This window comes from Poecilia formosa, unplaced genomic scaffold, assembly GCF_000485575.1.
Source record: "Poecilia formosa unplaced genomic scaffold, Poecilia_formosa-5.1.2 Scaffold188, whole genome shotgun sequence".
NCBI classification, from domain to species: domain Eukaryota; kingdom Metazoa; phylum Chordata; class Actinopteri; order Cyprinodontiformes; family Poeciliidae; genus Poecilia; species Poecilia formosa.
In genome coordinates, this window is record NW_006800127.1 from 391,285 (window position 1) to 413,575 (window position 22,291).

General features: G+C 40.0%; 2 protein-coding genes across 5 annotated transcripts in view; both read left to right on the top strand.

Annotated features, from left to right (window-relative positions):
• The first annotated feature begins 939 nt into the window (after positions 1–939).
• Positions 940–13,687, top strand: zfand4 (zinc finger, AN1-type domain 4). The gene is made up of 10 exons (XM_007566183.2): positions 940–1,251; positions 3,733–4,039; positions 5,248–5,323; positions 5,854–5,921; positions 6,030–6,216; positions 6,468–6,609; positions 7,073–8,278; positions 8,854–8,908; positions 11,110–11,227; positions 12,616–13,687. The coding sequence occupies exons 2-10, from the start codon at positions 3,856–3,858 to the stop codon at positions 12,749–12,751; spliced, it is 2,172 nt and encodes a 723-aa protein (XP_007566245.1). The 5' UTR covers positions 940–1,251; positions 3,733–3,855; the 3' UTR covers positions 12,752–13,687.
• A 4,918-nt stretch (positions 13,688–18,605) lies between these two features.
• The window catches only part of marchf8 (membrane-associated ring finger (C3HC4) 8), a 98,505-nt gene continuing 94,819 nt past the window's right edge, over positions 18,606–22,291 (top strand). For 2 of the 4 annotated variants that reach the window (XM_016678696.1, XM_016678699.1), the window contains exon 1: positions 18,606–18,804. The gene's annotated coding sequence lies outside the window, so the exon portion shown is untranslated. The other 2 variants (XM_016678700.1, XM_016678697.1) reach the window with 2 other exon arrangements.

Consider the following 22,291-nt stretch of genomic DNA (forward strand, 5'->3'; position numbering starts at 1 on the left):
ACCAGAACCTTTACAAGTCATGTTTCTGAGGACAGGTGAGTCTGAATTTGAACTTGTCGTGCACCTGAAACCAAAGACAGCATTCCAGGAAAAAGCCTCATAGCAACTATGAAGCATGGATTTGGCAGTGTCACAGGGAGGGTTTGCCGCACCTGGCCACCTCACCAGTATGATTAATACCATGTGGGACCGGGGAAAATTTGACTATTTTATTGTAGCACTGAACCATGCAATAACACACAATAAGTCAGAACATCATAAAGACTGGCTTAGAATTAAGAAACAAAAAGTCTAAGCTCAAATCTTGATCTCACTGAGATGCTGTGGTGTGACTTGAAACAGTCTGTATTCCAAGAAACCCCTCATACATTTCACAGCTGAAAGTGAGGAGTGGGGCAAACGTTCCTCAGTGGTCAGAGATTAGCAGATGGAAACAAGAAGCATCTCACTGAAATGTTTCAAAAGGGTTAAAACAACATATGTGTAGAGGGGTATTTTGTTGATATTTGTTGTTTATTGGGTTAAAAGATTCATCTTCAAGTAAAATTAAAGCACCTACTTTTTCAGAGAGAAATAAAAACAGACGTAAATATCTCAACACCTCAATAAATTAACATTTATTTACTTACTTTCAAAGAGAGGAAAGGAAGGACACCTCAATAAATGTTAATTTATTGAAATGTTAATTCATTGAGGTGTTCTTCCTCTTTGAGACTATGTACATTACGCTTTAAAAACAAAATATTTTTTAACTAATATTTGTTTTTTTCAGGGTTTGTGTGCGTTGTGATAGATTATTTGCCAAAGTGGCAGAGGTTATTTTTAAAATATTTTTTATCACCATGTTTATCAACATCCCAATAATAAAAACAAACTGAGAATGCCCTGATGTCCCGCCCACTTTGCCTCGTTCTATTGGTTCGTTTCATAATCAATCATTTGTGAGTCACGTAGGTGTTGTTCAGCCCCCTTTTGACAGGTAAAAGATGTCGCCAACCAGCACACAACGGCGACGCTCACCGATTAGTATATTTTGCTCCGTTTTGTGATTAAGTTTTGCGGTCACACGTGATGTTGCTCAGTTTTAAAGGCAGTTTCGCCCTAAACGGCTACAGGAGAAGGACTGAGTCGAAGCCAGTGTTGAATGTAGCCTAGCAGCAGCCCGTGAAGGGAAGCCATTGTTTGAGTTGTTGGCTAACATGGCAACGGAAGCTAACGCCTGTAGCATCGACGGCTAGATGGGACTTACTGGTAAGTGGGGTTGAATGATAATGTTAATTTAAATTCAGAGTTAAAAGTAACCAAGTGAAAGACTGCACGTTTAAAAAATGCCCGGGTGAAATGTTTCTGTAGACGCTGAGTTCTGAAATAACAATGACACGGTTTGAACTCCATTCATCTCCATTTTTTTTTTTTTTCGTTTTTACTGCTAGCAACATTTTTATGTCCTCCTCCCACCTAGCCTGTGGCTTCGGCTTTTGCGCTGCGGCCAAGCCCTGTATTTTCGTTGTATCGTCGGTAAATGCCGCTTGAGCGAATAACGGATGTAGTTATTTGTAAGTTGACCAACGTTGTTCTTTAGACAGTGGGCCTGTTTCAGCTCAACAGCGACCGTGACATATCTGAGGCCTCGTCCCACCACAGAGACAATCTAGCAGAAAGTTATTCTACAGTATTTGGTTTCATTTGTTTCTCTATCAGAAGAATGTGTTCTAATCACTTAAAAAAAAAATCTTCTTTTTCTTACAAGTTTTTAAATCACGTTACCTTAAAAGTTAAAAGGGCTCCAAAATTAAGGTATTTTGTGTATTTTACAGGACATGATGACATTTCTTTTGCGTTATGCTTTCTGCTGCTGTTTTAAAGTTCTAAAGCTATATTTATGTACTTTTTAAAAGTGTAACTGTTAACTTTTTGTTCTTAATGTTGTACAGTACTTCAAAACCTCTCAGGCATGGTAAAACATTGTATTTCTGTATTATTTCTTATTACTATCAGTTGAAATTAACCCATTTCCCCTTAGCCACTCATTTAAATATGCATTTCTTTCCTGCGCTGCCATATTCTCACTTAAGAGTTTTAGCACTTTTTAGACACACTCCTATCTAAATCTTGTGACCAAAATCTAGACAAGATGTGGGCAATAAGGACAGTCAAGCACCACACAACTGACCAACTATATTATTGGCATAGAGACTTTAAATGCATGGTTCACGATGTCTAACGGCCTACTAAATATGGCTTCCAAGCAACACCTTGATACTGATGTTATGACAGTTGTGATTCAATACACTGTGCAGTTTTAATGAGCAAATACTGAATGAAATTGACATCAGACTTGTATGTTGCTTTTCAACACTCATAGGGTTCTCAAAGGTGCTGTACAATGAAATCTGTCATTCTTATTCACACACACACACACACACACTCATTCATACACTGATGATGGAAGCTACTGGATTGTAGCCACAGCTGCCCTGGTGCAGTCTGACAGAAGCAAGGCTGCCATATCGCGCCATTGGGACTTTGAACCAATGAATGGATGCTAAATTATTTCATTGCACACATTTTAAAAGTTTTGATGTTTAATAAGGAATGAGGGATGATTATGTATTTATTTTTCCAGTATTTATTATTTATCTGTCATTAATTGGTGCCTCTCTACTTTTAGGTTTATTGCATCTGGACAGTTATTTAGCAAGATATATTGGACCAAGATAATGTACTTTATTTAAAAATGTAATCATCCTTTTGCAATCAAATGAGTTGAGCATGCGTACGTCTAATTTCAAATGTTAACATTTTGTTTGACTCAAACTAAATGGAACGTGTGGGTGTTCTGGTCTACTGTCCTTACAGTTTATATCATGTAGTACATTGTTTAATTTAAGAGACGCACGATAATCTGTCAGAGGGTTAGGTGAGTCATTGGACACGTAATACCACCAGTGAGCTTATGTAGCACACCTGATCTTCTTGAATTTTGGCCAAAGACATTAATACTTTGCTGAAGGTTTAATGAGAAATTTGCATCCTGTTGCATCCAGAGTTGACCAACAGTTTAAATTTCTCTATCCTATAAATGACTCTTCAGAGTGATTCTTTTTTTTTTTTTTTTTTTTTTTTACTTAATTACATATTCTTTAGTAAGTGTTTAAGCATTAAATGAAGGACCTAAAATATAAATGAATCGAGAAAACCTCAGCTGAATGAGCTTAGGTACAGAGATGCACAGGCTTTGAGCAGGTTTACGGCTCTCCTTAAAGTCCGTTGTATTGATTTCTAAATGAATGACACATTCTTTAGCATACACAAGTGTAGGTGGATAAACTTCTTAAATTTTAAGTGTAAAATTAAGTGACTTTTCACATTTAACAGGAAAAAAAACGCAAATATGCTGCAAGTACCCTGAGTGGTTACAAAATCCAATTGAAACCGGATCTCACTTGGATTGTATCAGTTAAGTACAATACCTTTATACTGAACTGAAATGTATCAATCAGTGTTTATCTTCAAACTAAAAGTGGACATTTTCAGTTGCACCATTGGTCAAATAATATCACAGGAAAATTGGCTCCCTTTTTTTTTGTTTGTTTTTCTTTAATTACTGACTAATTGGTGCGTCGCTTTCTACCAGGTTCATTTAGAACCTTTTGGACACTCACACTTAATAAAATCATGGGCCTCCCTGCACACTGTGACAGATGTTTGTTTGTTGCCTCTACTTTGCAGCTGAAGTCGTCCTTCATGATGCGTGTCTGTAACGAGTGGAGTAAGCAGTCCCCCTCTCCGTCTCCGTGGGTTAGCCTCACCGCTCCGTCAACCCTCTGAAGTGCGTCTGCCTTTTCTCCCACGATGACCAACAGGAAGGAGCCCCCCTTCTTTAATGACGACAGCGTGGGAGCTTTTCAGTATAAGCTTCCCTTCTATGACACTATGGAGCTTTTCATAGAAACCCTGACGGGAACTTGTTTTGAGCTGCGCGTCTTGCCCTTTGAAGCTGTCGTTTCAGTCAAAGCGAAGATCCAGAGGCTGGAAGGTACAAAGCTCACTCAGTCTGCTTTTCAGAAAATGTGTTATTTTATTCCTCCAAGTATAAATTATAGCTCTTGGATCATCTGTTTCAAAACTCGGATAATGAAAAGAACACGAGTGTTCCACTGGATATATATTTTTCCTGTTTTCCTTGCTTTTCTTGCGATGTTAAATTGGATCAGAGTTATGTGAAATGGTTCTTCAGTTTCATCTCAAATGTAATTTGTAGTTTGACAATTTATTGGCTGGAGATAAAGTCAGGTTTCAACCTTTCAAAAGTAGTCTGAGGTACTCCCCCCCCCCCTTCCATGTGTTGTAAATTTGCTTCTCTTATACTTGCACCTTCTTAGGTTTGATCATGTTTTGTATTTTAATGCACTGCAAGTTGTGTGAGCACATTGTGGTCCACCAATCGTACGAGTAGGTACTGTCATTATGGCTCGCATGTCTCAATTCGAAATCTAACATAAATGTTTGCCTCACAGTTCTATAAAAAAGCAGGGGGTTCTTTTCTTGAATAAAAAGGAAATTGCAACATTAAAAGTATTTTAATCAAATATCTAAATTCAGTTTGTTTGGTCTATTTAGGGTGTTTTTTTAGAAATCTATTGAATTTATGTGCTGATTATTTTTGACCTGTACAGGTTGTTGTAGTGCATCGCCTTCTTTCTTGACTCCTCCCAACTGTTTTCAGTTTTGGTAAAGAAAAAGTACAAAGTTCTCTGTGTGTGAGAACTTTAAGATGTCTCTCACAGCGCACGCCAAGCAACCACTGTTCGCTTCCTGAGACTGAGTCTTACCCCCAGCATGGAGTCAGGAGTTCACCCACAAAGAGGGCTTCCAGATCGTGCACACACTCAATCTCATTTCAAACTGTGTGTTCTGGACTCTCAGCTTGTAGATAATTGTTACGTTTTTAGTTTTTAAGTGTGCCCAGCCACCCTGGTTTATTTAAAAGCTTAATTTTTACAGATATGTTTTTTTTTTAATTACATAACTTTAACTTTTCAATTGTGAATGTAGGAGATCGTTTCTGTTTTCATGTTGGCTTTTTCAGGAGATACCATATTTTGTCTTTAGGGGGCAGGCATGAGTCGTGTATCATTATTTCTGAAGGCCTTCCTCCATTAGTCAAACTAGCAAATGAAACATGAACGGATCCTTGTGAACTTTGGTTGTTCTCTCTCCTCCCCTCTCTCTGACTGTATAAAGGTATCCCTGTTGCACAGCAGCATCTTATCTGGAACAATGTTGAGCTGGATGATGATCATTGTCTACATGATTATGGGTAAATCAACACTTCCTGTCATTTGGAGCCCTGACGCCTGTGCCCAAACTTCCTAATCTCTGTACAGTTAGTCATTTGCCAGATGTATTTAAAAAAAAAACAAACAAAAAAAACCTTTTGTGCTGTTATGGGTGGAGTGTGAATCTTTATAGTTTCACATATAAATAAGCCAAAGCTGTAGAGCAGCCCCGTATGAGGACATTTAGAGAACTTGCTCTTCCACTTTGATCATTTTGCAGCATGCAACCTTCAGTTCTCTGCTGGGTGCAGCTGATTGTATTGTTATGCGTGCCACTTAATTTTCCACATGAACAGCCTGTTGTGGAATCTTACCAGGTTCCTTTATCATACTGCAGCACGCATTTAGGCTTGCAGGAGTGGAATAGAGCATCTTCCCCTGTAAAATTCCCACCTAGGTTCCTCCAGATCTTATCCCGCCTCTTGGAATTTCTGCTTTGAGTCAGAGCGTTTGGCGCGAATGTGTGGAATTTTTTTTGTAGGCATATTAAAACTGGCATCTACTGTTGCAGAATTGCAGAGGGCTGCACATTGAAGCTTGTTTTGGCCATGAGGGGAGGCCCAATTAACACCAGGAGGGGTATGGCATTTAAAACGAAATCTTAACTATTTGATAAATGACTTGTATTGAGTAGAAGCGCTCCTATTTTTAATCACAGAATCCTTCTCCTCTTGCTTCTTTTTTAAGTAACCTTGGAGGATCCTATCAAGGAAGTGGCTGATCTGATGGAGAGCACAAAGGAGGACGGTTGGGACAAGAACCAAACAAATAAGCAGGTCACCTTTGTTGTGTATCGCGAGGGCGACCAACTGAGCTTCTTCCGAGTGGTTGACAGGGGAGACGGGACCCTGACTCCCCTCTCCGAGTCTCTAAGGTTGGTTTTATTGTTTTAGTGCCATTTGAATCCATCCAAATGCTGTTTGGGTGGAAGCTCATTAAATAGTTGACTGAAACCCAATACTGACTACAGTTATAAAGCTTCTATACTTTAGGAAGGTCAAGAGTTAAAAATATCAATTTACATGGGTCGGGATTTTTGACTGCTTTTGCTGCTGACTTGGTTAAACATAAATGAAACTCTGCATTATTAAAAAAAATAAAATGACTGCTTGCCATGTGTTTCAGTGGTGGCTCAGTGTACAATGTGTACGCTGAGGAGGATGGAGAAAGTTCAGCAGCTGCACAGCATTGCCTGGAGAACTCAATCACCATGACCAAAATGAAGCTGCTTAAAGCCAAGATGGAGGACATGAACCTTAATAAAAAGGTCAGAAAACCTATCTAAATGTTAATATTTTTTTTCTCTAATGCATTTTTTTTTTTTTTAGGTGTGGAAACGTCATACTTTGTATATATCTCTGATTGTAAAATATTAAAGTAAGCAGATTAATCAAGAGAACTTCAAATATAAAAGTTCTGCTGTGACTTCATATGTGATGATGCTTCGGACATTTGAGGTTTACTGATGTAAACTTTGTTCATTATCTGTCGATTTTTATGAGAAGGGAACTGAATTATTTACAACATTGTTACCGCTTTAAGTTTTGCTGTAATTAAGCAGCGATATAAATCGTCTGCTGACATTATGATAGAAGCATAGAGCCTCACAGAGAAAAACGGAGCTTCGGTAGCATTTCCATGTAGTGCAGGATGTCAAACTGTGTAACGCATTGACGTTTAACGATCATCTGCTAACATTTGGAAACCCGTCTTTCTCTGTCTTCTTCCAGAAGTCTGTTAAAGTAACGCCGCTGGCGCTTGCTGAGCCACATCCTGGCCCCAGCTCTCTTGGACCTCCCAGCACACAACACCTTCATCGCCTCTTTCGCTCCCTCCCACAGATCAACCAGCCTTGGCAGACAAATGCCCCACTGCCTCCAATTGCTGACCCCCCTCCTCCCCCTGCTGCTGCAACCTCTGCCCACGTCACCGTCCACAGACGGTCTCCTCCTTCTTTTTCTTCGTCTTCATGTTACATGCTTCAGGAGGAGGAACCCTGGGAGGCGTGCCCTCCGTTTGCAAAAATCCGCCCTCCTCCAAAAGTGTCTCGAATGGATATTGGCAGCAGATTGATGAAAGACTGTGTTTATCCTCAGCTCCCACCGCTCTGCAGTAGAGGGGCTAGCGAAAGCCCTTTTGACCCCGTTGAGCCGTCAGTGGAGGCAGTCGGGCTGAGTATACTGGAGGAGCCGGTTGGACTTGTGGTACCAGCACAGCCCGGGGCGTCGTTCGGAGAACTCTCTGACCCTCTGAGCTTGGATATGTCCATTCAGCATGAGGGAGGTCACCAGACCATTGACGTGGGGGCTCAGCACCAGCTGCCGCACTCCACCTCGACTCTCTGCCCCTGGACTCTTGGCACAAGCGACGGACTCGCCAGCAGAGCTGATGGAACCCAGCTTGGCACGTCGGTACATATCAGCCCCCCCTCTCCGTTACCTGCCTCCCCCTCGCCTTCAGCAACCAGACTCCTCTCTCAGCCTTTTGACTCAACACTTTGCATACAGTCCAACCTACAAGCACAATCCTCGCCGAAGTCGGGCAGCACGTCCCCTCATCCTCCAGCCTCCCTAGCAGCTCATCCAGCACGCCTTCGCGGCGTTAAAGTAGAGTCACCTGGCAAACGGCCAGAGCTCATTTCTAAGAGGGAAGCGAGAGGCATCACTAAGATGGTAAACCAAGCTTGTAAGGAGCCACTAGGGTCTCTGAACAACGCGGAGCTCTTTGCGTCGCTCTCCACCAGGGCTCCAGACAGCAGCAGCAGAGACAGCCTTGCAGAGAGTCTGGGCTTTGCACTGACCTTACCTCCTGCAGCCACTGCCTCAGGACAGAGCGGCCTTGGCTCCAGGCTGCCATCCATCCCCACCAACAAGTTTCTTCAGGAAGACCTCTTTAGACCAATGTCGCCACTGCGCCGAGCTGCAGCTTCTTATAGGGTGAGTTCACACAATCATCAGCAGCCGTGCAACTTTAGTTCATTTTAAAAGACGATGTGTTTTAGCTGTTCTCTTAACTTTGTGTATTTGCCTTTTTTATGGTGTAAGTGGTAACATTTGGATAAAATGGCTCAATCCCCCCCACACCGCACTGTCTAGAAAAGTGTTTTCATGAGTTATAGAGAGAAATTTGGAGCTGCACAATATATAAAGCCAAAATTGTCATCAAATTATCAAAAGGGGGGCAAAGTTGAGATTTCAAAGGGCTGCTCGGGGTAGTATTTAGTAGAATATTGTAAATCACGGTCAACAACGCATCTCACTTTGTATCCAGTTGGATTCATCTACATGCTAAAAATCATGATAAAAGGGAGGAAAACAAAGACTAAATGAAGTGTTGGTTATTTTCAATCAATATAACAATATTCAGTAATGTAATCCTAACGGAATGTTTTGCTAATATCATACAGCATGAGATGAATGACTAATAGAACAAATCAAATCACAAAAATATTAAATTGTGTATTTGTGTATATTTTTTACTTGTGCATATTTTGTCCTTGCTTTGTTTTCAGACCAGTAACTGTCTTGCATCAGCTGGAGGAGTCATGAGTTCATTTGGGACATTAGGTAAGGTAGATTTCCTTCACTTGTGGAAAAATGTGAGAGCAACCACTTAGCTCTTGGAGACTCCCAGAAAAAAACAGTTTGTTACTAAGTCCATATCTTGTACCGTGTTTTTAATGCTGCCATATTTTAATTAAAATAATAGGTTTCTTTTATTTTTAACTCCGAATTGTTACTCTGATTTTGTGCGTGATTTCCTTAATTTTACATTCATGTTTTAGGACTTATGTGCAGATGCTCCAGTCAGAGTTCTGTGGCCAAATAGATTTTCCCATTTTTGTTGCAGCACTGATTTAGGTTGGGTCTAATTTCTCTAAGAACAACAGTAGACTTTGAAATATATTTTTCTGGCCTTCATCCTGTTTGCAGCTGAACATTATTTAATTGGAAGCAGAGGAAACATTCAATCCTGTATGGTGTGGTCACTATTTTCCAATGTCTGTCGAGGAGCGTTTCCTAATCTAAGACAGAATGATCTGCAATTGATCATGAAGTAATTGCAGTTCTATGAAGTCTTAAAATCAGTCCCCGTGTGTCCTCTACAATAGCCACTTAACCTTAACTGTGAGATTTCCAAAACGCTGCTGTGAAACTGCATGTTCCACGACAGATGATTGAAAGCTCGGGATAAAACGGTGCATCTTTTCTGCATCGCATTCAGCCTTCATGCTATCAGCTCAAAGCAGCTAAGGATCAGTTCACTGTTTCAACAGTTTGATGAAATGCCTTCAAGGCAGGTGCAAATCGACTTCCTGTAGCAGAATGCTCATTTTCATTCCTGGAAAAAGTCGGATGCGAAGCAGGCTGCCAAACTACAGCTCTGTTGGAGGAGCCTGAATGAACACATGGTTCCCTCTTTAAATGGTTTTTCACAACTTTTCTTCTGCTTGACTTTATTTAAACTGGCATTTAAACCAAATGTGCATATTTATATCTAAGTTTGAGTCTTCTCCACTGTGGGAAGAGATTGGTGAGCTGGTGGTCTTGGCAGTTTCTCTGTGTACATAGAAGGAACCTTGGACTGAATAATAAAATTGAGTCTGCTGAAAAGCAAAGTATTAAACCTAACCTTTGGTGCTGCAGTTGTTCAAAGAATTGTGGTTGCAGAAGCAATGTGACGAACAGGTGAATATCCAGAAAAATAGAAATCCCATCCGCAGCCAGCTGCCCTCCATCTGGCTCGCCTGCAACCTTGCTGTGCTTTCTTTGATGAAAGCGTTTCCAGTTTTATTTGTATTTACCGGAATCCCCCACAGCTTCCGCAAATATTTTCTCTGGTAAATTCTCTTTTTTTTTTTTTTTTTAACTTTAGTCTGTCGGGTTTCTTTGGTTTGTGTGCATTTTTATGTTTCCAAACTGAGACAAAGATATTATGGAAATGTTTAAGAACATGTCTAAATCTAGTTTAACTTACAACTAATGCATTACAATGCAAGCTTTATTTAAAGTTTGGTCTAAAACCGACTGAAACTGAAATGCTAGCACTTGACAAAAATACAAACTTTAAACAGAAACGGTCCGCTGCAGTGAAGTAATTCATTTTGTTGAAATGTGTTTTATTTTAAGGTTTTTGCGGATTGATATTGAGTAGATATTTAGCTTGCACTGAAAAACAAGGGAATAAATAATCAAAAAAAGCAATCTGTAATGAGATAATTTTACCTGAATGCACTGAGATGAATGTACTGCAGATATCAGTTTTTAGTTTGTGTTGTCAACATCTATTCTTCCTGTTTACAGCTGAAGGAAACTGCTGCTTTCATTTCTCACGATGCCTGAAAGCTCTGAAGAGACAGATATGCATATTGTTGTTTTTATCAGTCACTATTTTGCATCATTTTACTGCGACAGATCTAGTAGGTGCTCATTTGAAGTCGGAGTGATTTTTGATCGTGCAAATTAAAGCCAAAAAATAAATTCGCAAATATGTCATCCTCAACAAGGAAGCACTTAAAATGTTATGTTCATCTGCATGTGTTTAAAAATCGCTCTAAAATTGAATTGGCTCCTACTAGTTGAATCACGGTGTTTTAACCAATGGAGTTAAGCTGGTCTAATGTCATCGTTTCAAGCTGTGCATGATTGTAGACTTTACATGAAGTAATTTTTAAAAAGACCGCACGGTCGAGACTTTATCACATTTCGTTTTTTGAGGTGGTTCATTTTACTCTGACGAGCAGCTAACATCCTAACTTTACTCTCAGGCACTCCAACGTACCACCTACCTCCAGTCAAGGCCCCCACTGGCTCCAAGAAAAAGAGCTCAAAGCACTGCTTCCTTTGCGGCAAAAAAACTGGACTAGCCACCAGTTACGAATGCAGGTAAATGGCCCAGATTCATTTCTGTTTTCGATTTAAACACTTGCTGCTTGACTGTAAATCTTTCTTTCACCCCTGTCCTTGAGGCAAACCCTTTTTGTACAAAGCTGTCCTTCCCTTGATCCCTTCGATTTGCTGCCATGTCGAAGGAAAATGGGCGTTTTGTTTCAAAAGTTATTGGTTTTGTCATTTCATAGCATTAATTCGTATATCTTGCCTTTTGCTTTAGTAATTTGCAAACATCGTGCACCAAGTTGTGTTCAGAAAGTCTTGGTGCTTATTCTCATTTGTAAAAAAAAAAAAGGCAGAATAGCGTTGATTTAAACAAGCAGCAGTGGAATTTGATTTACAAACCTGAAATAAAATATTGAAACAAATATTGGATTGTGGCTATGTTTCAGCTTTTTGCCCACAATGGTTATATTCATTTCCATGATGGAAATTAAACACACACACACACACACACACACACAAGGAAAAAAAAAAAAAAAAACACCCAGGACAAAAGCAGTTTTAGAAACGTCTGATTAAATTTGTTTTCATAAAGTAATGTACATTTAAAAAATATTATGTTGCAGAAAAGCGTAGTATTTCTTCCCAGTCATCTCAGAAAGTGAAACTCATATTTTCTAGAATCATCACACAGAGTGACATGTTCCAGGCCTGTTCCATGTAATTTTGATGACTGGCTTAAATATAATGAAAACAAGAAATTCTAAGTCATTGGTGGAAAAATGTAAATTATTGGAAACTCATGGTGTCGCAAACTAATCAACTAATTAACTCAAACATCTGCAAAGGTTTGCTGAGCCTTTAAACCGTCTCTCAGTCTGGCTTCACAGTCCGGGTGAAGACTGCTGACTGACATTCAGAAGACCTTCATCACTGTGCCATTTGGCTCCAACAGAGGAAAAATAAACTAATTACGTTAGCTAAACATGCAGGATTGTTTGGAAAGAGGAGCTATTAGTTTAATGAGATCTGGGGACATTGACAGACATTTCCACAGAAAGAAAACACTAACAGCTGCAGCTACCTTGGCTGATCTGGCTTAAACCCTTAAGGTGAACTAAAGTTCCCACTACACACACATACACACATTTTATTTTATTTTATTTATTTATTTTTTTTACAAAAGTCCACCAGAAAATGGATCCAGGTGAAAGTGCTTCGTGTTATATTTTTTTGTTTTTACTACTGGAAGCCTGAAGTTTCATACTTTCAATATTTAAAGTTTTCATGGTCCTAAAATATTTTCCATTTTGTGTAGATAAAGGTGTACCTTGCAAAAAAAAGTACATTGAATTAAGAAACGACAAGAAAACGAAAGTTAAAGGCATTTTTTTTTTTTTTTTTTTTGCATACACATTGTAATGTCTTCATTTTTCTAGGTGTGGAAACAATTTCTGTGCCACTCACCGTTACGCCGAGACGCACGACTGCTCTTATGACTACAAGACTGCAGGGCGACGGTTTCTGCAAGAGACCAACCCTCTTATCAGTGCTCCCAAGCTGCCTAAGATCTAAACCACAGAGCCCGCCACCACTTACAGGGGACAAACAGGAGGAGGACAACTCTGACAAACCGAGAGGGAGAAAATGTACTGCAAATGCATTTAAAAGAGAAACACTTACACCACTGTGTGCTTTTTTTGTTTTTATTTTTGTTTTACTCTGCCAAGGTTACTTAAAATTTTAATAAATACTCTGTATAATCAAGTGTGGAACACTCAAGAGTGGACTGAAATGGCACAGAACTAATTATCACCTCTTGACAATGTGAAAATATGTCTTTTGTATTTCTTACTTAGTTTATTCCTTTTTGTCTTTAAAATAAACTTTGCATGCATGTAGGTAGGTTTTCCTCTATATCTGCTGCACGTTTTGTTACTTTATTATTTTATTTCCCGATAGGACCGCTGTTGACTTCCTTTGACAAGTCTTAAAACAGATGCACTTTAGAACTATATTTCTACATCTAACTTTACTTCTTAGTGGGGAAAGCTGCGTACATTTCTGTGCTTGTCTCTTGAAGTGTTGTTATCCAGATTTTTATATTATGTACATCTAAATGTCTTTTCTTAACTGGGCACATAAATGCATCATTTATATACATATATTTTTTTTCTTTTGAGAAAAAAAAACAGTCCACCCACTTATTGATAAAATACTCTAATATTTATTAATTAATCCTACTTATTTAAATAAAGGCTGTTTTTGAAATGGTAAGTATGCAATGTATGTAAGTGTGAATGTCAGTAATGTGTCCACTTATTGATTAAGCTGTAGTAGAATGGGGTAGGTTATGGTCTTTGTGTCTACAGTATGGTGGCTACCATTAAAAAAAGGTTGTTTTGTTTTTTTTGTTTTTTTAATTGCTTTGCTGTTGCAAAAAAAAAAAAAAAAGCTAAATGCTGGTTAAGTATCCACAGGGGTTTGATCTAATAAAGTTTCCTTCCATTTAAATTTCTGGTCTTTAGTTTCTACAACCTTCTATTCTTAAACTTCAAGCATAGTTTATGGTAAAGGAAATACTGATTTCCTCCACTTACAGAAGGCTCTATAAATTCTTTTGATTTCCTTGAAGCGCTCTTAAGAATCGCAGTTTCTGTTCCCGATTACGGGGCACGCTGAATTTCTTCGACCCCGTGTCACTTCTCATCTTCACACGTTTTCCATTAACAGCCAGGATGAGAAATGGTTTCCGCTTGGTGTCAGCCAGTCTCTCCACATTAAAACCCCTCTCTAGGCTTGGACCCTTGACTAGTTTCTTAGCAACAAGCTCAGCATACCAATAAACGTGTTAAACACTGAAACTCCCACTTTGCCAATTTAAGCCAGAGGACGTCGTCCCTGTTAATGCCGGGTCACCACTTAATGATGGGAAGCTTATGATCTTCTTACTAACTCCGTCTAATTTATGGTAAGCAACAAGAAGCGTGTCAACCAGTAAATGTTTTGGCCTCTTTTAGTAAAGTGTCTGTTTCAGGCTTGGAAGACTTCTTTTCTTTTCTTTTTTTCCCCTAACACAGTCAGAGTCCTTTAAATTTGCCTACTCTTATAAGTTTTGTTTACATTTATAAGAACATCTTTCTATTTATATTGTCAGGAGGGCAGATGAATGCCCATCCCTCTGCATACAAAGAGAAAACTGCATACATCCAACCCGTCAGTGAATATGAAACCACTTTGAACACCCTTATGTAAATTTAAAAATAAAAGATAAAGTGAGAGCACCTCTTATTATTCTCTGGACGCAGTTCCTGTGCATCAGACAAACCCTGACCGGAGACGCGTCTTGGGTGTTTTTATCCCCACTGTCCTCCTCCATGTTGTCTGGCTTTGATCCACTGTAATTGGACCGTGCAGATCTGCCTGGGACGCTGCTTGTTTTCTCTTCGATAGTAAATGCATCTTAACATGGCAAAGGGCACTTATTTTTCTTACTCAAAGGAATTCAACCTCAGCTGAGTGGTTCAAATTAAATATATTTTCAACTCGAGAGTTTTCTTTCCAGTCATGCTGAGTGTATTGAAATTCATTCTGCGTTTTAAGAGAAACACGCAAACAGCGCAAATGACTCACTCGGATTCTACGAAGTTCATTGATGATTTGCAATCTCCACAAATAAAGCCGCCTACGTATGATTCGGATTGGGGTGAAGATGATTTGGTAAACATTGGAATTCCGACACAGCTGGCAGCATGTGGGAAATATGCGGCATGTCAGGAGCGTCACTGTCATGAGAGGATTGTTTTCGTTCCTGTGGCACAGGGAGCAATCAGGATACATGGCAGCTTGGTCTGAGTTTTTGATTTGGTTTGCCACTCTCTGCTTTGCACAAAAAACAGACCAGTCAAACGTCTGTCATCTGCTCTGGGACTTTCCCAACCTGTCTTTTGCAGCTCTGCCAAGTGCAGCAAAGCTACGTTTTTGCACAGACTGAAAAGTAAAAGACGTCTCACTCTGTGATGGGAGTAGTGGCTACCTTTCAGAAACAGAAACATGATTGATTAGGTTCTTTAGCCGCAGGGTTAGTGATCCCCCATTTAATAATTGGACCAACAGGGGGGGGGGGAATGCATTACTTAAAATGACAGAAAACAAGATTATTTTCCTTTTCATCTTTGATAATTGTAAAGTGTGATGTATATACATCTATTCAATCCACCTCTTTGTTAAATTACCTTTCTCTTCAATTACAGCTGAAATATATGCCTCAATGAAACTTGACATATTCATATTGTCGGACTGGACAAGAAACCGAATAAGTCTTGCAAAAACATCTCAAGTTTTTTACAGCCACCGTTTTTTTTTTTTTCTATGGTTGCATTTAACTCCATCTAACGTCTCATAAAGTCTGACCAGCTTGCTTGTTTCAGATGGGGGGGGAGGTAAAGGCATTCCCACAGCATGATGCTGCCACCACTATTTTTCATAGTAGGCATGTTGTGTCTCAGGTGTTAGTTTTCTCACTCACAGAGCATTTTGTATGTATTGTCAAAAAAAATGTACAGACCAATGTCTTTCGCATGCATGTGTTTATTGCTTGCTTCGTGTGTTGTTTCAAACTACCATAGATGTTACATTTACAAAGGGGTTTTTGTAAAGTTAGTTATACTTGTCATGCAAAATAATATTGAGATTGTACAGCAGAGAAAATTGATGCTTGAATGTAGATACTGATATGTGAGCTGATAAACTCAGTGAGATTAGAGGAGCTCTAATCAGCATGATGAATGAGTCGACTGACGTTGAAGAATATTGCTTAACGTGATGTACTTGAACTAAATTGGATTAATGACCTGGTTAATATATTTTTTTTTTAAGTAGGGGTCCACAAATTTATCAGCCAGCCGATTTATCAGCACCGATTTCCTTAATTGTGGGAGATCTGTGATCGGCTGATATTTGGGCATGAAGTCGATCTTATAACCCCAATCTTATTTACCGCAAAGATCTAAAAATCTCCCACTGTCCTTTTCTGCTCTCCTGCGAGAGAGGTTTGACTGATGGACTGGGCTGCCAGGTCATGTCTGCACATTTGCAGCGAACAATAGTCTGTTGCCAACTCAGTGACTTTCTTGTATAGCGACATTTCAGACAAAAAAAAATGGTATCTGCCGAAATCAGAATCGACAGGTTAGGCTTTTTTTAAAGATCTGTAATCGACAATCGGCCCGAAAACTGCAATCGGTGCACCTCTATTTCTAAGTACTAGTTATTATTGTGAATACTCTGTAATTTGTGGTCGCAACAGCAAAAAGTCTTTTTTTAAAATACTTTTGTACTGTATAGTGCAAATCTAGTACTAATATAGTACACCAAATAGAGCCTTAAAATTCTTCACTGAAGTTTTGTTGGTGTTGGCAAAACGAAGAATGGCTTTAGGCGTAAACCAACACACTTCACAGACTAAAGTAATTATTCAAGAATCTGACAAAATAAGAAGCCTTCATTTCTGCTGTAACTTTTGCTTCTATCTCCTATAAATTTAAACACAAAAACAACAACATGGTGCTGAGCCTGTACGGCTGTTAGAGTGAGAGACAAGTGGTCAGCGTTACCAGTCTGACAGGACCAACCCGCAGGGTAAGAAAGCAGGAAATACCCACAAGTGGAACATCAGAAGAGTTCCTGTCACATAACGTCACCAGCCTCACCTTTAACCTTTATATCCTGACAAACCTGGTGACCCCTTGGAATGAACTCGTCTCCTTCTCCACCGTGGACTCGTAATTTGTTTATTCTCTCCGGTGAGGCCTGTTGCCTTTGCTGGACTTGGCATGTAAGACTCTTGCTCTTACACCATCCATTCCTTCCAGATAAACACACGCCCTGGTTTAATCATTCTCAGTCACAATACATAACACATTTGTGAAGCTTAAGGGGTTAGGATGGGGCGTTACTGTTGCATTTGCCTGTGAGAAGCGCTCGTTTCCGCCCGGAGAAGCCGCTTTTCTGTCGCCTGAATGTCGCAAAAGGCTGCTTTAGTATCACGGGGAACAGCTGCTCGTCCCTTGCGTGCCTCTCTCACATTTAACACATGAGCCCTAATCCTCTGTGGCTTCAGAGAGTGACAGCCTGCTGTATCTCTCGGACGCAGAGACACATGCATGACAATTTCGTGGACTCACTCCTGAGGAGCCCACTTTGTCCAGCCAGAGCACAGAGGCTCCGTTGTGCGACCCCCAGGGAGCGCGCAGCAGCCAGTGCATCAGTAATAAGCCCCAACACAATGACAGGTTTCACAGAGACAGAGCCGCGGCTCTGAGTCAACAGAGGAGACGTGAGCCTCTGCCAGCATGCCGCTGTCTGAGCGGGGGGCTTTCTTGGTGTGGAGTTGCAGGACATGCGGCGATTCACTTGAGCGAGGAAAAGTCGCACAATAAACAGCGGGCCATTCATGGTCTGAGTTACTGAGTGGACTGTATCAGAGTTCATCAAACGATCTGAAATTAAGCAGCTCGTTGTGGATTTCCCTTTTTTGTTTGTCTGCTGTCCTCTGAGCAAATTAATTTTGACTGATGGCAAATTAGGTCTGCTACTGATCTCATTCTCTGTCATAATACATAACAAATTTGTAAAGCTTAAGGGTTAGCTTAAAGAAAGTAATCGACTTTTATTTTTCTCATGGTTTGTCATGTCACAAACAGAAACTTAAACACAAAGAAAATTATGTATGGTTTTATTAGTAACAATCCACCAAAAATGTGGCATGTGAAACATGGTGGTAGCAGCATCATGCTATGGGAATGCCTTTGTTCGGCAGGGACAGAGAAGTTGTTCCTTTCCACCGTTTCCCAGCTCCGCTTTCTGTGTCAGAAAAGGAGACTGAATCATTGTGACGATTTGATTTAATATTCATTTTAAATTTAAAATACAAAGAATCACATTAAAGCTGCACTTTTTCATCTTCACTACAAAGTAAGTGTAGATGAACAGACCAATGAACGCCTATACAATGTTTTAGAGTCTGGGTGGGTGCATGTTTTTTTGTGAGCTCATGTCAAATGCATGAAAGTCATGAGACTTTCATGCAACAGTCTTTAGTCAGAGGCTTCTTTAGATTTGTTGCGTGACTGACTGCTGCTTGAGACACATTCTGCCCACTGCACCAACAACAACATCCTGAACATAAAAACCTTTCAAACAAATTAAGGAATTGAAAACATATTTTGGTTTCATTTTATTTATTCATATAGTTTTAGAAAGTGGGGTCAACAAATGTCCTCTAGATATAAAAAACAGATTAGTTCCAAGTGTACATTTATTTTATCTATCTCTTCACCCGTCTTGTTTGCCATCCTAATCTGCCTCATCATCACCCTGAGCTTCATCGCCCCCCCAATAAACACACACACACACACACACACACACACACACACACACACACCCCGGTGCGGTGCGCCCTCGTGCGCCGCCTGTCCTTTAAATGTTCCTATTGCTGATTTCTTTGCGGATGTTTTCTCCGTCTCTCCATCTTCAACGCGGAAGTCAGTTACGCACCGCCTCACACAGCTGCTCGGCGGGGACGATGAAATAAACAAATCGTCGTCACTCATTAGCCCAACACAGCGGTGAGTCTCTTTGTGTGTGTGTTTGTGTTTTGTGGTTTTGAATATGAACTGAGGCTTTGTCCAGTGACTGCGTGTCCGCTGCGCCTCTGAGCTTGATTAAATCCACCCGGAGGCGGCTGAGCCGAGCCGAGCCGAGCCGAGCTGAGCTGAGCTTCGTCTGCCTGTCGGTGGTCCGCGCGGTTCTGGGATGTGATGAGGGCATCACGGTTTGTTAAGGGCGCACAGACAGTCGGTCTCCGCAGCCTGTTGTCATTAAGGTAGGGAAATTCAATTTAACAGGACTTGCTCTGCAGCGGCGTCGCTCTTTGTGTCAGTTCGCATGTCTGTCCCTAATGAATTTGCGAGCGGAGTTTGTTCATTAAGCGTACCGTGGTTGAGCCGCGGCACAAAGACATCTTTTTTCTCTCTCTCTCTCTGTCTCTTGTTTTTCTGTAACCACTCGAGATCATCGAGATTTCGACATGGTTTGTGGTGGCATTGTTACGCAGCCTGCTGTCTATGTTTGGAGTCAATACTGTCATAGCGTGCGTTTCTGTGGAAATGTATATTATATTACAGAGACACGGTGGGTCTGAGTTGTTCTCAGTGTACTTGCTATTCACACGGACCGTTTCCCCCCTTTAATAAAAAAATAATTAGTTAAATATCTAACGAGACGCACTCGCCACCCCATTGTTGTCTCATTATGAACCATAATAAAGCTCGAGGAGCGCCCTGCATAGCTACACTGTTGCTACATAATGCAGCCATTGAAAAACAAAAGGCTATGAGCTGGGATTCCAGTTTTTTTTTTTCCTTCCCTCTGCTTGATTCGTCACAACAACAGGAAATCGGACACAATTTGACTTTCCTGAGTGCTGCATAAATGGGAACTGGTACTGGCTTTAATTTAAGATTGCTTCTTGTTTCTGTTCCCTGGCTTATCTGGTTGATTGGTGGATCTGTAATAATCTTCCATCGGCCTGTCCCTTCATCTCACACAGCTTGTGTTCTCTGTACTGCATATTCATGTTGCATTAAGCATTTTTGAAGCGCCGTTGTACTGTAAAGCTATGTGCTCTCACTTCCTTTTTGTACATTACTATTGCATGCATTCACTTTGCTGCTGGTGGTGCAAACCTCCCCCCCCCGCCCCCGTCTTCTTCTTCTTCTATCAAAAGTGGCATACCATGGCCTGCAGCCAGAAACCGATTCCTAAAATACAGTCTGTGCTGTGATGCCAGGCTTGGCGAAGAGGGAGAACTAGCTGTGGCTGAGTGTGTTTGTGTTACATCACTGTAGCCTTCAGTAACACCTCTGCCAGTGGTGTAAAATACTGAGTGCGTGTTGCAGTTAGATGGCTAAACGTCCTGTCGTGTGCACAAGTTTACTCAAGGATAAGAAAATGCTTTTTTTTTAATTATTCTTTTTTTTTTTATTTATTCATAATCCCACCACCTCGTTTGATGCACAAAATAAAGATCAGCTGTTTTTTCATAAACACTCAAGATTTTGACATGAAAGGCTGTTTCAACAAAAGCAATAGGCAGTTTCCTTTCTTTGCAGTTTGAGCCTGAAGCTTATTTTTCTACAACAAACATAATTGGGAAGGCATTTATTCTCAAAAAAAGGAGATTGTGGTGTCACATTTATGAGTAACTTTTGTTTTTCTTTGTTGCCTTTAAATGTATGGATTCTCAATATGATTGCAACAACTAAACATACAGACTATAAGATTTTTCTGAGACTCGAGTTGGTAAGATGGTCCATCAAGATACCTTCTTGTCTTGCATGACACCAGCCAAATTAGTTTTATCTCTCCAGAAGCTTAGCATTACAGGTTGCACTGACAGAGCCTTACAATGTCATTTATAACCTTTAAATATTTCAGATTTTGTCCTGTTACAGCTACAGATATGGGAGTTTTTGAGAGAGCAACACAATGTAGTGCGTCACTGTAAAGTTGGAAGAACTGGATGCATTGTTTTTGTAAAAAATCACATAATGATAAGTTTGTGTTCAGCCCAAACAAGGAACCACCTTTGGAGGACGCCTCTACCAGTTTTGCACAATAAGAAATTAAATTTTACCTCTGGTATGTCTTTTTCTTCTTCTTCTTTTTCTCTTGTTTATGGATATTCCCTTTAAAAAAACAAACAAAAAAAAAACAACTGTCGCCTGCACAGGACTGCTTTATTTCTGAGATTAAATTACCCATCAGTTGACTATTTTGCTATTTTTGTCACAACTGAAGGCAGTAGGTTGCAGTGGATTTCATTTAGCTGTATCTGAGTACGGGGGGATAAATACACATGGATGCCACACTTTTCAGATTCTGATCTGTAAAAAGTTTGGATTAGTTGTTCATGTAAATCAAATGGACTGTTGTGTTTGTAACATGACAAAATGGGAAAATGGTGCAGAAGTAGAAAATCTTTTTAAAGAAACCATATAGGAAATCTTTTTTATTAGGACTAAATAATGCACGTTGATATATTTTTCTCCTGGTTCCTAACTTTTTCTTTTCTTTTCTTTTCTTTTTTTTTTTTACCCTGTTGCTTTGTCTTGACTGCGATGGCGATGATGAGATTTCACCGGTTGCAGCCATCACCGCGCCGTGATGTGGTGTCGTGTATTTCAAGACGATGTGAGCCGTCTGCAGTCTCTGAAGTCATCAGTGGCTGTGACAAACCAGCCGCAGAGAGAAAAAGCGAACATAAAGCCGTAGTTAAGATTCTAGGCAGGAGGGAAAGGTGGCTGTTGCTGTTAAGCTTTTCAAACCGCAAGGAAGGAATCTGCAGCCATAATGGACTGTGTCATTATCAGCTGGAAAATAAACTCGTCGTGTCTGTGTTCAAGTAAGGCTTGTGAGGAAAGTAATTGGAGGACAGTACGCATGCTGCCACGCTCAGATGGCAGCTTTTTGTCAATATCTGTTGTTGGCACTGTAGAAAACAATTGTTTTGTTTTTCAGGGCAAAATGTGGCACTTGCTTTTTTTTTTTTTTTTTTTTACAATAGGAAACGGCGGATGGGTCCGACAGTCTCTGCTTTATTGTTCAGTGCCACTTCAATCTAAGTCAATTTCACAAGAAAGCTGCTAACATTTTGACTTTCAAAATTCTTTTATAGTCCGCTCTGGTTTTTACTCTGAAGCGTTTATTGAGTTTTGGCCAGCTGGTTTGAAGGATCCCATGGTTTTGTTTGTTTTTTGTTTTTACTCATCACTAATTTCCTTTTAGTGTTTTTTTTTTTTTTTTTTTTTTTTTTTAAAACAATGAAGGAGTCAGAGTATATCACTTTTTCCTAAACTGACAAAGACGGAGCAGGGCTTATTTTTCGGGCTGCACATTTCTTGGTCTTTTTTCTTGATGTTGTTTCAAGTAAATTAACACATTAGTATCACCTGCTTTAAGTTAAATCCACCATGTCGGAACACACTGACACTTCCTTTTTTTTCCTCTACTTCAAATTCACTTGGATGGAAGGTGTAATAATGTTGCAGTTAA

What these genes read in the sequence shown, in the direction of transcription:
- zfand4 (XM_007566183.2), top strand. Translation starts at nt 3,856, where the DNA reads ATGACCAACAGGAAGGAGCCCCCCTTCTTTAATGACGACAGCGTGGGA. An exon ending in ACATGAACCTTAATAAAAAG is followed by an intron (nt 6,610 to 7,072) that starts GTCAGAAAACCT and finishes GTCTTCTTCCAG; the next exon opens with AAGTCTGTTAAAGTAACGCC. An exon ending in GCCACCAGTTACGAATGCAG is followed by an intron (nt 11,228 to 12,615) that starts GTAAATGGCCCA and finishes TCATTTTTCTAG; the next exon opens with GTGTGGAAACAATTTCTGTG.